At 48.2% G+C, this 14,903-nt stretch overlaps 1 protein-coding gene across 1 annotated transcript in view; it reads right to left on the bottom strand.

The window, feature by feature from the left end:
• Positions 1–14,903, bottom strand: part of LOC119975033 (receptor-type tyrosine-protein phosphatase U-like) — a 1,028,343-nt gene that overhangs the window by 287,275 nt on the left and 726,165 nt on the right. The window contains exon 23 of the mRNA XM_038814894.1: positions 4,971–5,007. Within this exon, the coding sequence (XP_038670822.1) occupies positions 4,971–5,007 (37 nt within the window). The remainder of the gene's footprint in view (positions 1–4,970; positions 5,008–14,903) is intronic.

Raw genomic sequence — 14,903 nt, 5'->3', positions numbered from 1 at the left:
ACTCTTTGCGTAAAAAACCCACCTCTGACCTCTGTCCTATATCTATTACCCCTCAATTTAAGGCTATGTCCCCTCGTGCTAGCCACCTCCATCCGCGGGAGAAGGCTCTCGCTGTCCACCCTATCTAACCCTCTGATCATTTTGTATGCCTCTATTAAGTCACCTCTTAACCTTCTTCTCTCTAACGAAAACAACCTCAAGTCCATCAGCCTTTCCTCATAAGATTTTCCCTCCATACCAGGCAACATCCTGGTAAATCTCCTCTGCACCCGTTCCAAAGCTTCCACGTCCTTCCTATAATGAGGCGACCAGAACTGTACGCAATACTCCAAATGCGGCCGTACTAGAGTTTTGTACAACTGCAACATGACCTCATGGCTCCGGAACTCAATCCCTCTACCAATAAAGGCCAACACACCATAGGCCTTCTTCACAACCCTATCAACCTGGGTGGCAACTTTCAGGGATCTATGTACATGGACACCGAGATCCCTCTGCTCATCCACACTACCAAGAATTTTACCTTTAGCCAAATATTCCGCATTTCTGTTATTCTTTCCAAAGTGAATCACCTCACACTTCTCCACATTAAACTCCATTTGCCACCTCTCAGCCCAGCTCTGCAGCTTATCTATGTCCCTCTGTAACCTGCAATATCCTTCCGCACTGTCTACAACTCCACCGACTTTAGTGTCGTCTGCAAATTTACTCACCCATCCTTCTGCGCCCTCCTCTAGGTCATTTATAAAAATGACAAACAGCAACGGCCCCAGAACAGATCCTTGTGGTACGCCACTCGTAACTGAACTCCATTCTGAACATTTCCCATCAACTACCACTCTCTGTCTTCTTTCAACTAGCCAATTTCTGATCCACATCTCTAAATCACCCTCAATCCCCAGCCTCCGTATTTTCTGCAATAGACGACCGTGGGGAACCTTATCAAACGCTTTACTGAAATCCATATACACCACATCAACTGCTCTACCCTCGTCTACCTGTTCAGTCACCTTCTCAAAGAACTCGATAAGGTTTGTGAGGCATGACCTACCCTTCACAAAACCATGCTGACTGTCCCTAATCATATTATTCCTATCTAGATGATTATAAATCGTATCTTTTATAATCCTCTCCAAGACTTTACCCACCACAGACGTTAGGCTCACCGGCCTATAGTTACCGGGGTTATCTCTACTCCCCTTCTTGAACAAAGGGACCACATTTGCTATCCTCCAGTCCTCTGGCACTATTCCTGTAGCCAATGATGACCTAAAAATCAAAGCCAAAGGCTCAGCAATCTCTTCCCTGGCTTCCCAGAGAATCCTAGGATAAATCCCATCCGGCCCCGGGGACTTATCTATTTTCACCTTGTTCAGAATTGCCAACACTTCTTCCCTACGCACCTCAATGCCATCTATTCTAATAGCCTGGGTCTCAGCATTCTCCTCCACAATATTATCTTTTTCTTGAGTGAATACTGACGAAAAGTATTCATTTAGTATCTCGCTTATCTCCTCAGCCTCCACACACAACTTCCCACCACTGTCCTTGACTGGCCCTACTCTTACCCTAGTCATTCTTTTATTCCTGACATACCTATAGAAAGCTTTTGGGTTTTCCTTGATCCTACCTGCCAAAGACTTCTCATGTCCCCTCCTTGCTCGTCTCAGCTCTCTCTTTAGATCCTTCCTCGCTTCCTTGTAAATATCAAGCGCCCCAACTGAAACTTCACGCCTCATCTTCACATAGGCCTCCTTCTTCCTCTTAACAAGAGATTCCACTTCTTTGGTAAACCACGGTTCCCTCGCTCGACCCCTTCCTCCCTGCCTGACTGGTACGTACTTATCAAGAACATGCAATAGCTGTTCCTTGAACAAGCTCCACATATCCAGTGTGCCCAACCCTTGCAGCCTACTTCTCCAACCAACACATCCTAAGTCATGTCTAATGGCATCATAATTGCCCTTCCCCCAGCTATAACTCTTGCCCTGCGGGGTATACTTATCCCTTTCCATCACTAACGTAAAGGTCACCGAATTGTGGTCACTGTTTCCAAAGTGCTCACCTACCTCCAGATCTAACACCTGGCCTGGTTCATTACCCAAAACCAAATCCAATGTGGCCTCGCCTCTTGTTGGCCTGTCAACATATTGTGTCAGGAAACCCTCCTGCACACATTGTACAAAGAATGACCCATCTAATGTACTCGAACTATATCTTTTCCAGTCAATATTTGGAAAGTTAAAGTCTCCCATAACAAGTACCCTGTTACTTTCGCTCTTTTCCAGAATCATCTTCGCCATCCTTTCCTCTACATCCCTAGAACTATTAGGTGGCCTATAGAAAACTCCCAACAGGGTGACCTCTCCTTTCCTGTTTCTAACCTCAACCCATACTACCTCAGAAGAAGAGTCCCCATCTAGCATCCTTTCCGCCACCGTAATACTGTCCTTGACTAGCAGCGCCACACCTCCCCCTCTTTTGCCCCCTTCTCTGAGCTTACTAAAACACCTAAACCCCGGAACCTGCAACAACCATTCCTGTCCCTGCTCTATCCATGTCTCTGAAATGGCCACAACATCGAAGTCCCAGGTACCAACCCATGCTGCCAGTTCCCCGACCTTATTTCGTATACTCCTGGCATTGAAGTAGACACACTTCAAACCACCTACCTGAACACTGGCACCCTCCTGCGAAGTCAAATCTGTGCTCCTGACCTCTATACTCTCAATCTCCCGTACCCTAAAACTACAATCCAGGTTCCCATGCCCCTGCTGAATTAGTTTAAACCCCCCCAAAGAGCACTAACAAATCTCCCCCCCAGGATATTGGTGCCCCTCAGGTTCAGATGTAGACCATCCTGTCTATAGAGGTCCCACCTTCCCCAGAAAGAGCCCCAGTTATCCAGAAATCTGAATCCCTCCCGCCTGCACCATCCCTGTAGCCACATGTTTAATTGCTCTCTCTCCCTATTCCTCATCTCACTATCACGTGGCACGGGCAACAACCCAGAGATAACAACTCTGTTTGTTCTCGCTCTGAGCTTCCATCCTAGCTCCCTAAAGGCCTGCCTGACATCCTTGTCCCCTTTCCTACCTATGTCGTTAGTGCCAATGTGGACTACGACTTGGGGCTGCTCCCCCTCCCCCTTAAGGACCCGGCGTAACCCAATAACCCCTCTAACCTTTTTGGTCACTGAGGGCAATTTATCATGGCCAATCCACCTAAGCTGGACGTCTTTGGACTGTGGGAGGAAACTCACGCAGACACGGGGAGAACGTGCAGACTCCGCACAGCCAGTGACCCAGCGGGGAATCGAACCTGGGACCCAGCGCTGTGAAGCCACAGTGCTATCCACTTGGGCTACCGTGCTGCCTCAGTGCTCTGTCAGATGGCTGTGAGGGGTGGGCTGGTCTGGGCTGGCCAGAGAGGGGGTGAGGAGGGTTTGGAATGAGCAAATATTGTGGATGGGGGCAGGGCTCCCCACTCCACCCACCGCACTTCCCTGCCCCCGACTGTCCCCATAAACCGTCATCCAAGGGATCCGATGAGACGGTGTGGCGGAATGGCTAGCTCACATGCAGGGATCACCCAGGTGGATGTGCAAAGTGCTATCGTGAGAAGGAGTCAGATGATACGAAGCATCAGAAGAGTGGGTTGCCAAGACCTTCCATTCCCATGACCCAGTGTTGCTGCCAACCCAGGGCCTTCACGCTATAGTCCGGCAGGTATGTGTGCAGGAGGTCACAGGCCGGTGTGGGGGTGGGATTTAATGTCTGTGCCCCTGGCCAGTTTCCGACGGCCACCCCCAGTTGGTGAACCGGAGATGATCAGAGCATCCCTTGCGCGTCGGCCCTGGCGCACATGTCGTGCGAACTCCCATGTCAGCCTGTGCCCCATGTCTTGTCCATCCTCACCCTCCCCCACATTCTCCTCACCAGACAAGGCCTGGCATTCATCCTCCTCCTCCAGCATGTCGCCCCTCTGCTGTACGATGTTGTGGAGAACACAGCAGGCCGCCGCGATCTGGGCTACTCTCAGCATCATACTGGAGGACCCCTCCAGAGCCTCCAGGCACCTGAACCGTATCTTTAGGAAACCGAAACACCATTCGATCACGCCCCTGGTCACAGCCAACCGCATCCTCCTACTCACCCCCCCCCCCCCCCCCCCCCCCCCCGCACCCCACCCCAGCCACCATCTCACTTCTCCCTCAATTATGTCTCTGTGCTGGCAATAATATGTGTTAATCAATGTGTTAATCAATGACATCAGTTCATCAACATTACCTGAAAGACTCCTTGCAGTAAAAAAATGTTTTCTTTTCTTTTTTTTAAATTTTAGATTACCCAATTATTTTTTTCTATTAAGGGGCAATTTAGCGTGGCCAATCCACCTACTCTGCACATTTTTGGGTTGTGGGGGCGAAACCCACGCAGACACGGGGAGAATGTGCAAACTCTACACGGACAGTGACCCAGAGCCAGGATCGAACCTGGGACCTCAGCGCCGTGAGGCGGTTGTGCTAACCACTAGGCCACCGTGCTGCCCTCCCTTGCAGTAAAATAAATGCCATCCAGGCTTGCCATATTCCGTTGTGCCTTAACATGTCTCTCTTGCATTGCCTTCCAGACATGCTGGGCTTCCTTATCATTTTTCTAAAGCTCATGCCACTTTTATAATTTGAAACAAGCCTGATAAAATAGCAAGAGGAAGCATCTGGTGAAGGTGCAACTGTTCCAACCAATGCTTCATCTGAACATTGCGACTATTGGAAGGAGCATTAGCTAATAAATTGGAAGCAGTAATTGGTACAGGCATACCAAATTCCACTTTTGTGTAATCTAATGCAATGAGTGAACATGAAAATCAGCCTTCTCTGCACACAAACATCACAATTAAACAGCACATAGTTTTAATCACAATGTTAAAATATTCTGTCATTCTGCACAAGAGTTGTGCAGACTTACCTGGTGTTGCAATGAAGTGGCTTGTTTCGTGATAGCCCTTAAGAGATCAACAGAAAAACTGCATTAATAAAAATACACTGCATATATTTCAGAACAACTGCATGCACAGGTCCAAATAATGCAACTAAAACTCTGTCAAAGGCAGAAGGCCTGCTTGCTTCATCCAATGTTTATCAATAGACATGAAGCCTGGAGGTGAGGACAAAGATGGCACTTTCAGGCACTCAGAATCGATGGGTTTTGATTAAAGGAAATGATATGGACAGTTGCTACCATTTCTATGAGAGTGCCTCAATTAACAGACTCCAGTTGCATTTAGTTTTTCCTTGCAGTACCTGTACCAATACTGAAAAGGCCACAACATTTCAAATGTTCTCCAAATCTCAGTGGCCAAAAATAGTCATTGCACAATGACTCAATGTAACCAGAAGTAAAAGTACAGGCCTGGCAAAGACTTTTTAGTTTAAAATACGTGTTTTAATTAATTCACTTACAGTTGAGCAAAGTACAGCTGTGTATCCAATCATTAAATTGGATAGCAGCTAAGTCTGCTAAAGAAATTTCATTCTGGGGAGGGAACCATGAAAGGAATTTTGGGAAATCCCTGGGTGGAAGAGGGTGAGAGAGAGCAAATTTAATCATGTATGACTCAATCTTCTCCCATGAGAACATAAAATTAGCAAATTCAATTAATATTTTGGAAGATCTTTACTTAAATTCACTGAAAAATATATTTTTATCCTAAATTATCCTAAATTAAAGCGGATTAACAGTATTATGGGGCAGGGTTAGAGAACCCCAAAGTGTATCATGGAGTTCACCTAACCCACAACGTTTAATAGATTATGGTATGGGGAGCATAGGGTCCACTCTACAGGTGTGATGCAACAGAGATCTATAGTACTTTTAAATTAAATCAATGTTTATTTATGAAACCAGTTGACACTTTTAAAAACCCACAGTTAATATCTTAACAACTATCAACACCAATAAATCCCAAAGAATACAGTCCTTGATGGATAACCCTTTACAAATTCCCAAACAACATCCGGAAGACAAAGGACTCTTTTTAACACAAAGATCAGGTTTAAATTCTCTAATGAGAGCAGTTATCCCTTTGAAATCACCCAAATGAACACTCTTTAGCTTGTAGAGAGATCCATGCACATCTGCTGGCTTTCGCTGCAGCTCTTCTCTCTGAAAACAAAACTAAAATCTCACTCTGTAGCAGCCTGCTCAAAAATGAAAGTAAAGCAGACAGACATCCCAGCTCCACTCACTCTCTGACATCACTGCAGCTCTCAAATAAACACCCATTTCTTAAAGGTACACCCTGTACAGCTAATCAATAACCCCCCATTTCTTAAAAGGTACTTTCACAAGACAACAGCCTTTCCTGTTAGTGAGGATACCTTAATGTTGGTCTTTTCCATGTGCACAGCATACAGATATCAGATATGTATACATCCGTGAACCAAAGTGGTTAAGTTTTCATTTAAATAAAGTATTTTTTGGAACTTTTTATAAATGTATACTCTGAAGCAAAAAGTGAAATTAAAAAAGATCTATTGTTTTGGTCTATTTCGGATGTTAAATTCACATTTACAGAACATCTTCAAAGTCATTCCAGCTGTGCATAGAGACTACACTGAGTAGGGGTTGAAGATGAAGATTAGTTGCATTTTGGAATGTTAGCCTCATTATGGGGCTAAAGAATTTTAATAGAGATTTCTGTAATGCAAATAGTCAACTGTTTGATCTCGGTAGGCTTTGAGCTTTTTGCTGTGGAGGACTTCGACCAACCACCCATTCAGTTCAAGAACAATGACCAATACTTGATCTGTAGTGGTACTGACAAACCAAGGAATGCTACTCCCAATCACTTTTCATTTTGTGCCAGCTTTTGCAACAATTACAGCAACAAATACAAGATCATGCTGGAGGAATATGGGGGGCGGGGGGGAAGTCAATCAACCCAACAAGCCCCATCTATCCACTTGGTCCAAGGATTCTTTCAATAGTGTATTGTACTCTTGACATTTTTCACCAAATTTTCAACCAAGGTGTTCGGGGGCAGCACGGTAGCATGGTGGTTAGCGTCAATGCTTCACAGCTCCAGGGTCCCAGGTTCGGTTCCCGGCTGGGTCACTGTCTGTGCGGAGTCTGCATGTCCTCCCCGTGTGTGCGTGGGTTTCCTCCGGGTGCTCCGGTTTCCTCCCACAGTCCAAAGATGTGCGGGTTAGGTGGATTGGCCATGCTAAATTGCCCCGTAGTGTCCTAAAAAGTAAGGTTAAGGGGGGGGGGGGTTGTTCGGTTACGGGTATAGGATACGTGGGTTTGAGTAGGGTGATCATTGCTCGGCACAACATCGAGGGCCGAAGGGCCTGTTCTGTGCTGTACTGTTCTATGTTCTAGTATCAAGTGCAGTTTTGGTTACTTTCTGCCAGAAAATATTCTAATAATGGTACAGGATAAGAAAAACAGATCCATGGTGTCACCTCATGGCATAATATCGACCTGAAAATTTTTTTTTAAACAAAAGGGCGTACTTTATTGTGGGGATTGGGGGGTGAGTGGGGTAGTCTTAAGAATACGATTATGGGTGTGATCTAATGGAAATGAAACATAGTCCCCTGTCTACCGCGGTTAGCCAGATGTCTCCTAGCGCTTGCAGCACCTAGAAAGATCCCGCTATCTAATGGGATTGTTTTTTTGCGGGGCCTTAGCGAGGAACGCTCCGCTGAGGCCACAATTAGTCTCACTTACTTCCACTTGGCAGTGCAGGAAGAGATCGGGGCCATTTTTAAATGGATCTTGAGACCCCCGAACACCACCCCTTGACCCCCAACATACCAACTCACCGATATGAATGTCATCAAGCCCTCCTACACCTCACCTAATAAGGACAGGGCACCCCAGGTCCAATCCCTGGCATAGGCAAAATGCTACTTGGGCACTACCAGTGCCCAGACAGCATTGCACATGTGCCAAGCTGTCAGGACTAGGGTGCCCAGGTGGAATCAGGGGTACCAGGGTCCCATCCTGCCCAGACGCCAGCCATCCAGGAGCCCTGATCCCTTCAATGGGGACTTCAATGTTCATCACCAGCATCACTACTGAACAAGCTGGCTGAGTCCTAAAGGACTTAACTGCTAGACTGAGTCTGCAACAGGTGGAGAGGGAACAAACAAGAGGGGGAAAAAACAGAAAATACTGGACAATCGCAGCAGATCTGAAAGCATCTGTTGAGAGAAAAGGGAGCTAACATTCGAGTCTGGATGACTCTTTTTCAAAGAGGGAAAAACATACTAGACCTCATCCTCACAAACCCGCCTGCTGCAGATGAATCTGTTCAGGACAGTATCAGTAGGGGTGACCACCACACAATCTTTGTGGAGAAAAAGTCCCATTGTAACATCGAGTATACCATCAATCGTGTTGTGCGGTACTACCACCGTGCTAAATGGGATAGATTCAGAATAGATCTAGCAAGTCAAGTCTGGGCATCCATGAGGCACAGTGGGCCACCAGTAGAATTGTATTAAGCAACAATCTATAACCTCATAGCCTGGCATATCCCCATTCTACCATTACCACCAAGCCAGGGTATCGACCCTGATTCAATGAAGAGTGCAGGAAGGGCAGCATGGTGGTACAGTAGGTAGCACTGTGCCTCACGGTGTCGAGGATCGGGTTCGATCCCGGCCCCGTGTCCATGGGGAGTTTGCACATTCTCCCCGTGTCTGCATGGGTCTTACCCCAGACCCCAAAGATATGCAGAAGTGGTGTTTTAGCCACGCTAAATTGTCCGTTAATTGGAAAAAAGTTAAATAGAGAGTGGGCAGAAAATTGGCAAAATTAACTTTTTTAAAAAAATGATGAATGGAGGAGGGCATGCCGGGGCAGCGCCAGGCATACCGAAACATGAGGTGTCAACCTGGTGAAGCTACAACACAGGACTACTTGTGTGCCAAACGACAAAAGCAGCAAGGGATAGACAGAGCTAACCGATCCCACAACCAGTGGATCAGATCTAAGCTCTGCAGTCCTGCCAAATTATAGTCGTGAATGGTGGTGGACAATTCGACAACTCACTGGAGGAGGCTCCACAAATATTCTCATCCTCAATGATCAATGATTGAAGAGCCCAGCACATCTGTGCAAAAGTCAAGACAGTAGCATTCGCAATAATCTTCAGCCAGAAGTGCCGAGTGGTCATCCCCAGCATCACAATGCCAATCTAGACCAATTTGATTCACGTGATATGAAGAAAGGGCTGAAGGCACTGGACATTGCAAAGGCTATGGGCCCTGACAATATTTTGGCAATATTACTGAAGTCTTGTGCTCCAGAACCTGCCTCTCTCCTAGCCAAGCTGTTCCAGTACAGCTGCAACACTGCCACATTGCCGGGTTGATGCTAAATTGTCAAGGTGCGTCCTGTACACAAAAAGCAGGACTAATTCAACCTGGCCAATCAACGCCCCATCAGTCCACTGTCAATCAGCTCTAAAGTGATGGAAGAGGTCATCAACAGTACTATCAAGCGGCACTTACTCAGAAATAACCTCCTCACTGATGCTCTGTTACGGTTCCACAAGGGTCACTCCGCTCCTGATCTCATTACAGCCTTGGTTCAAACATGGACAAAAGAGGTAAACTCCAGACGTAAGGTGAGAGTGACCGCCCTCGACATCAAGACAACATTTGATCATGTGTGTCATTAAGTAGCCCTATCAAAACTGGAGTCAATTGGAATCAGGGGTAAACTCTCCACTGATTGGAGTCATACCTGGTTGTGGTGGTTGGAGGTCAGTCATCTCAGTTCTGAGACATCACTGCAGGAGTTTCTCAAGGTAGTGTCCTAGGCTCAACCATCTTCGGCTGCTTCATCAATGACCTTCCTTCCAATAGAAGGTTAGCACTGCTGCCTCACAGCACCAGGGTTCCAGGTTCTATTCTTATCTCGGGTGACTGTCTGTCTGCACATTTTACCCATGTTTGTGTGGGTTTCCTCCGGGTGCTCTGGTTTCCTCCCATCGTCCAAAGATGTGTAGGTTAGGTGAACTGGCCATGCTAAATTGCCCATACATTAGGTGGGGTTACGGGACTAGAAGTGGGGGAGATAGGGCCTGGGTAGGGTGCTCTATCGGAGCAAGTGCCGCTACAGACTCAATGGTCTGAATGGCCTCCTTCTGCACTGTAGGGATTCTATGATTCGATGATGCGTGGCTATGTTCGCTGATGATTGCACAATGTTCAACACCATTCACGACTTCTCAGACACTGAAGCAGTCCATGTGAAAATGGAACAAGACCTGAACAATATCCAGGTTTGGGCTGAGAAGTGGCAAGCAACATTTGTGACACATAAATGCCAGGCAATGAACATCTCCAATAAGAGAGAACCAAACTATCGCCCCTTGACATCCAAAGGCATTATCATCACTGAATCCCCCACTATCAACATCCTGGGGGTTACCATTGACCACTGGACTAGCCATATAAATCCTGTGGCACGTAATTCACCTCCTGACTCCTTAGTGTGCCCAATTCATTTTTTCCAATTAAGGGGCAATTTAACGTGGCCAATCCGCCTATCCTGCATATCTTTGGATTGTGGGGACGAAACCCACGCTAACATGGGGAGTATGTCCAAACTACACACAGTGACCCAGAGCCAGGATTGAACCTGGGACCTTGGCGCCGTGAGGCAGCAGTGCTAATCATTGCTCCACCATGTTGCCCTGGTTGCTACCCTTTCCACAAACATCCATTCCCTCCACTACAGAAATGCAATAGCCATGTGCACCATCTTCAAGATGCACTACAGGAACTCATCAAGGCTCCTTCGACAGCTTGTGCCAACCCACAACAACTACCATCTAGAAGGACAAGGACAACAGATGCCTTTGACTGCCATGACCTGGAGGTCCCCCTTCAAGTCACGCACCATCCTGACTTGGAAATATATTGCCGTTCCTTCAATGTCACTGGGGAAAATCCTGGAAATCCCTCCCGAGGAGCACAATAGGTGTACCTACACCATATGGACTGCAGTAGATCAAGAATGCAGTTCACCACCTCCTTCCCAAAGGCCAATAAGGATGGGAAAATGCTGGTAGCCAGCGAAGCCCACAATGTAAAAAATTAATTTATGGGCAGCACCCGCTGAGCTCCCAGGTTCGATCCCGGCTCAGGGTCACTGTCAGTGTGGAGTTTGCACATTCTCCCCGTGTTTGTGTGGGTTTCACCCCCACAACCCAAAGATATGCAGGGTAGGTGGATTGACCACGCTAAATTGCCCCTTCATTGGAAAAAATTAATTGGGTACTCTAAATTTCAAAAATAAATAATTTTTAAAAAGGGACATCGGGGCGGAATTCTCCGACCCCACCGCAGGGTTGTAGAATCTCCCGGGGCCAGCGTAAATCCCGACCCCACCGTGGCCGGAATTCTCCACCACCCGGGAATTGGCGGGGGCGGGAATCGCGCTGCGCCGGTCGGCGGGCCCCCCGCAGCGATTCTCCGGCCCACGATGGCCGAAGTCCCGCCGCTGTCAGGCCTCTCCCGCCGATGTAGTTTAAACCACCTCTGGTGCCGGCGGGACCAGGCGGCGCGGGTGAGCCCCGGGGTCCTGGGGGGGGGGGGCGCGGGGTGAACTGACTCTGGGGGGTGCCCCCACGGTGGCCTGGCCCGCGATCGGGGCCCACCGATCAGCGGGCGGGCCTGTGCCGTGGGAGCACTCTTTTTCTTCCGCCGCCGCCGCCACGGCCTCCAACATGGCGGAGGTGGAAGAGACCCTCTCTACCGCGCATGAACCGGTGTGAGGTCAGCACCGCTGAAGGCCTTTCGGCCAGCGTGGCGCCGGTCGGCGGAGCGGGAACCGCTCCGGCGCGGGCCTAGCCCCTAAAGGTGCAGAGAATTCCGCTTCTTTGGGGAGCCCGACGCCGGAGTGGTTCTCACTACTCCCTGATGCCGGGAACCCCGCCTCGCCGGGTAGGGGAGAATCCCGGCCCACATGTCTGAGAAGATCAATACTGGAATCCAACATCTGGACTTAAGGGATATCGAGGCAAGGTTGGTAACATATATGGGGGGACCACTAGCTATCACGGTGCAACAATAACCACTGTTGTATACAGACAGTAGTCCATCAGGTTACACTTCATAATAGTACAGGTTCCCAGCCAGAGTCTGCTGGTTTGGGATTGGCTTCAGAGGCTCCTTTTGGACTGGCAGCCGATTTTCAGGATGGGCACTGGGGGATTAATCAAAGTCCTGGTGAAGTAGGCAGTTGTTTTTTTTTTAAAGAGGGCCTGGATCAAAAGGGCCATAGCCAAGATATACGTAGGCCCTGAGGTCCAAGCAAAGTTCTTCAGGGCTTGCCCAGTTCCCTATGCATTGCTGATAAAGGTAGAGGGTGAACTCACTGCTTGGAAAGCCGAGGAATCATCTGGCCAGTACAATTTGCAGATTGGGCAGCACCTGTAGTTCCGGTACTGAAACCAGGCAAAACCTTCCGCCTGTGCTGAGGTTACAAACTAACAGTAAACAAAACCTCTTGTTCGGACAGATATCCAACGCCGCAAATAGATGTCCTCTGCACTAAATTGGCTGGAGGACACTCTTTTTCTAAGCTCCATGAGTCACACATACCTCCAATTGGAATGAGATGCAAATTCCAGAAAATTTGTGACCATTAGTACTCACAGAGGCATCTATGAATCTACAAGGTTGACATTTGGTGTGTCATCAGCTTGAGCTAATTTCCAAAGAGTCATGGAGAACATCCTAGTCTACTTGGATGATGTCCTGATTACCGGAGCCACTGAAAAAGAGCAACTGAGCAACTTGGAGGATGGCCCCCGCCGTTTTCTGAGACTGGCGTACGCCTCAAGAGGATAAAATATGTTTTTTGTGCCAAAAAGGTCAAGTACTTAGGGCATCATGTCGACCAATGTGGCCTGCACCCAGTAGAGGAGAAGGTGCAAGAAATCAAACAAGCCTCCACACCAGATAACATGACCAAATTGCAGTCATTCTCAGGACTCAAATTATTATGGAAAATGTATCCCTAACTTGGCGACTACCCTTGCACCAATGAAGGAACATCAAGAATTGTGTCGAGAGTGCCGCAAGAAGCCTTCACCAGGATGAAGCGGCGGTTGAAGTCATCAGGGTTGTTGGCCCATTATGGCCCCTCAAAGCCCCTTTTGATCACTCATGATGCCTCTCCATATGGAATCGGGTTTTTTTTATCCCATTGCAAGGAGATAGGCAGGAGAGGCCGATAGCCTATGCTTCATGGACTTTGGCAGCTGTGAAGTGCAACTGTACCTAGATTGGGAAAGATGGGCTTGTTGTCATGTTTGCGGTGAAGGAACTTCACCAGTATGTGGGCACGGCTCACCATAGTAACGACCACAAGCTATTGCTCAAATTGTTTAAAGATGTAAGGGTCCTACATAATTATTCCCTTTTTCCCTTCTCTTTGGGCTGGATTCTCCGTTTGGGAGACTATGTTCTCCCGCTGGAGTTTAATTGCCCCAGTTTTGTGATCCCCTTGCAGTTGTAAAGCGGAATGTAGTTCAGTGTTCCACACGATGCAAATTTATGCAAGGTGTGGAATATGACAGATTCCCAGGGAATCACACTATCAGGCCACCATCTTCAGCGGGCGGCCAGATAATGAGGTCCCACAGCTGGCATCTCACCTCTCCTACACTGCAAATCGGCCCGGACCCTCCAGCTCCAGCTGGGAGGCAGCCCCACACCCCCAGATTGCCTGAATGTTCCCCCACTCCCAAATACGGGGGTGACCCCGTCCCATCTGTACCCCCTTCAGGGGCCCCTGTAATTGGGGTAACCCCACAGGGACTCCTATAATAGGGATGTCTGCCTCAGGGACCTCTGTAACAGGGTGACCCTCCAAAAGGGACCCTTGTAATACAGGGACCTACCCACAGACGCCCCTGTATTAGGGGGACCTCTCCCACAGACACCCAGGACCCCTGTAATGGGGGACCCCCAGAGGGCCACCAGTAATGAAGATATCCTCCACATGGGCACCCTGCCTAAAGGAAATTCCTCCACAGTATCTTACTCAATAGAGACACGAGAATGGACGGTGCATAAGTACCTAGATCACCTCTGGAGCAGAGAGTCAGAATCACGACAAATCCCACCAGAGGAACTGTCTTCTAGCCATGCTAGCCCAGCACAAGTGTACCTGGTGACATCACCCCTAGGGGTCCCAACACTGAGATGCGTGAAGTGGGGGATTCAGGATCTATCATGGAAAATTATACATCCGAGTCTTTAGATGATGGCCTCACCAAGGAGTGGTTGTCAATGGTGCCCCCACAGACAGTCGATGCAAAATCAACATTTTCCCGACACGCTACATTCCCCCAACCCAGCCCCACAAGAGCCGGAGTCACAGCTGCGGATAAAGCGGAGAAGACAACCTCCTCCGCTCCTGATAATTGAGGGTCGGACTTTGGGGCAAGGGATGTTATAATCTCCATGAGACCCATGCGGACATCCCGATTGGTCTCCCTGTGAGGCTAGTGGGGCACAAACTCCCCTGCTGAGGGACAGACGCCCAAGTGCAAGCTCATTAATTCCCCAAAAGCTGGCCCAGGAACAAGCCGGCATCTCAGGATGGTTCCAACTAAGACGTGGGCTGTTGCTTAGTTGCTACATTTCCTAGCTGCGAGTAGGAAATAAACTACTTCTGACTCACCTTTTGGGGATTCCTCATTGACCATAATGCTGGTTAAGCAGTTAAATACAAATTTAACGCTGGTTAAATGCACTTCAATATAATTACAGGGCTGTATGTCTATGGAAGTCGGTATTAGAGGTATTACGGTACCTCTGAATCATGCTGTAAGACCATTGGTGTGGGAGGTACCTGAGACTGCTGTTT

This window comes from Scyliorhinus canicula, chromosome 1 (genome assembly GCF_902713615.1).
Source record: "Scyliorhinus canicula chromosome 1, sScyCan1.1, whole genome shotgun sequence".
Taxonomy (NCBI): domain Eukaryota; kingdom Metazoa; phylum Chordata; class Chondrichthyes; order Carcharhiniformes; family Scyliorhinidae; genus Scyliorhinus; species Scyliorhinus canicula.
This window is presented reverse-complemented; position numbering and strand designations above follow the sequence as displayed.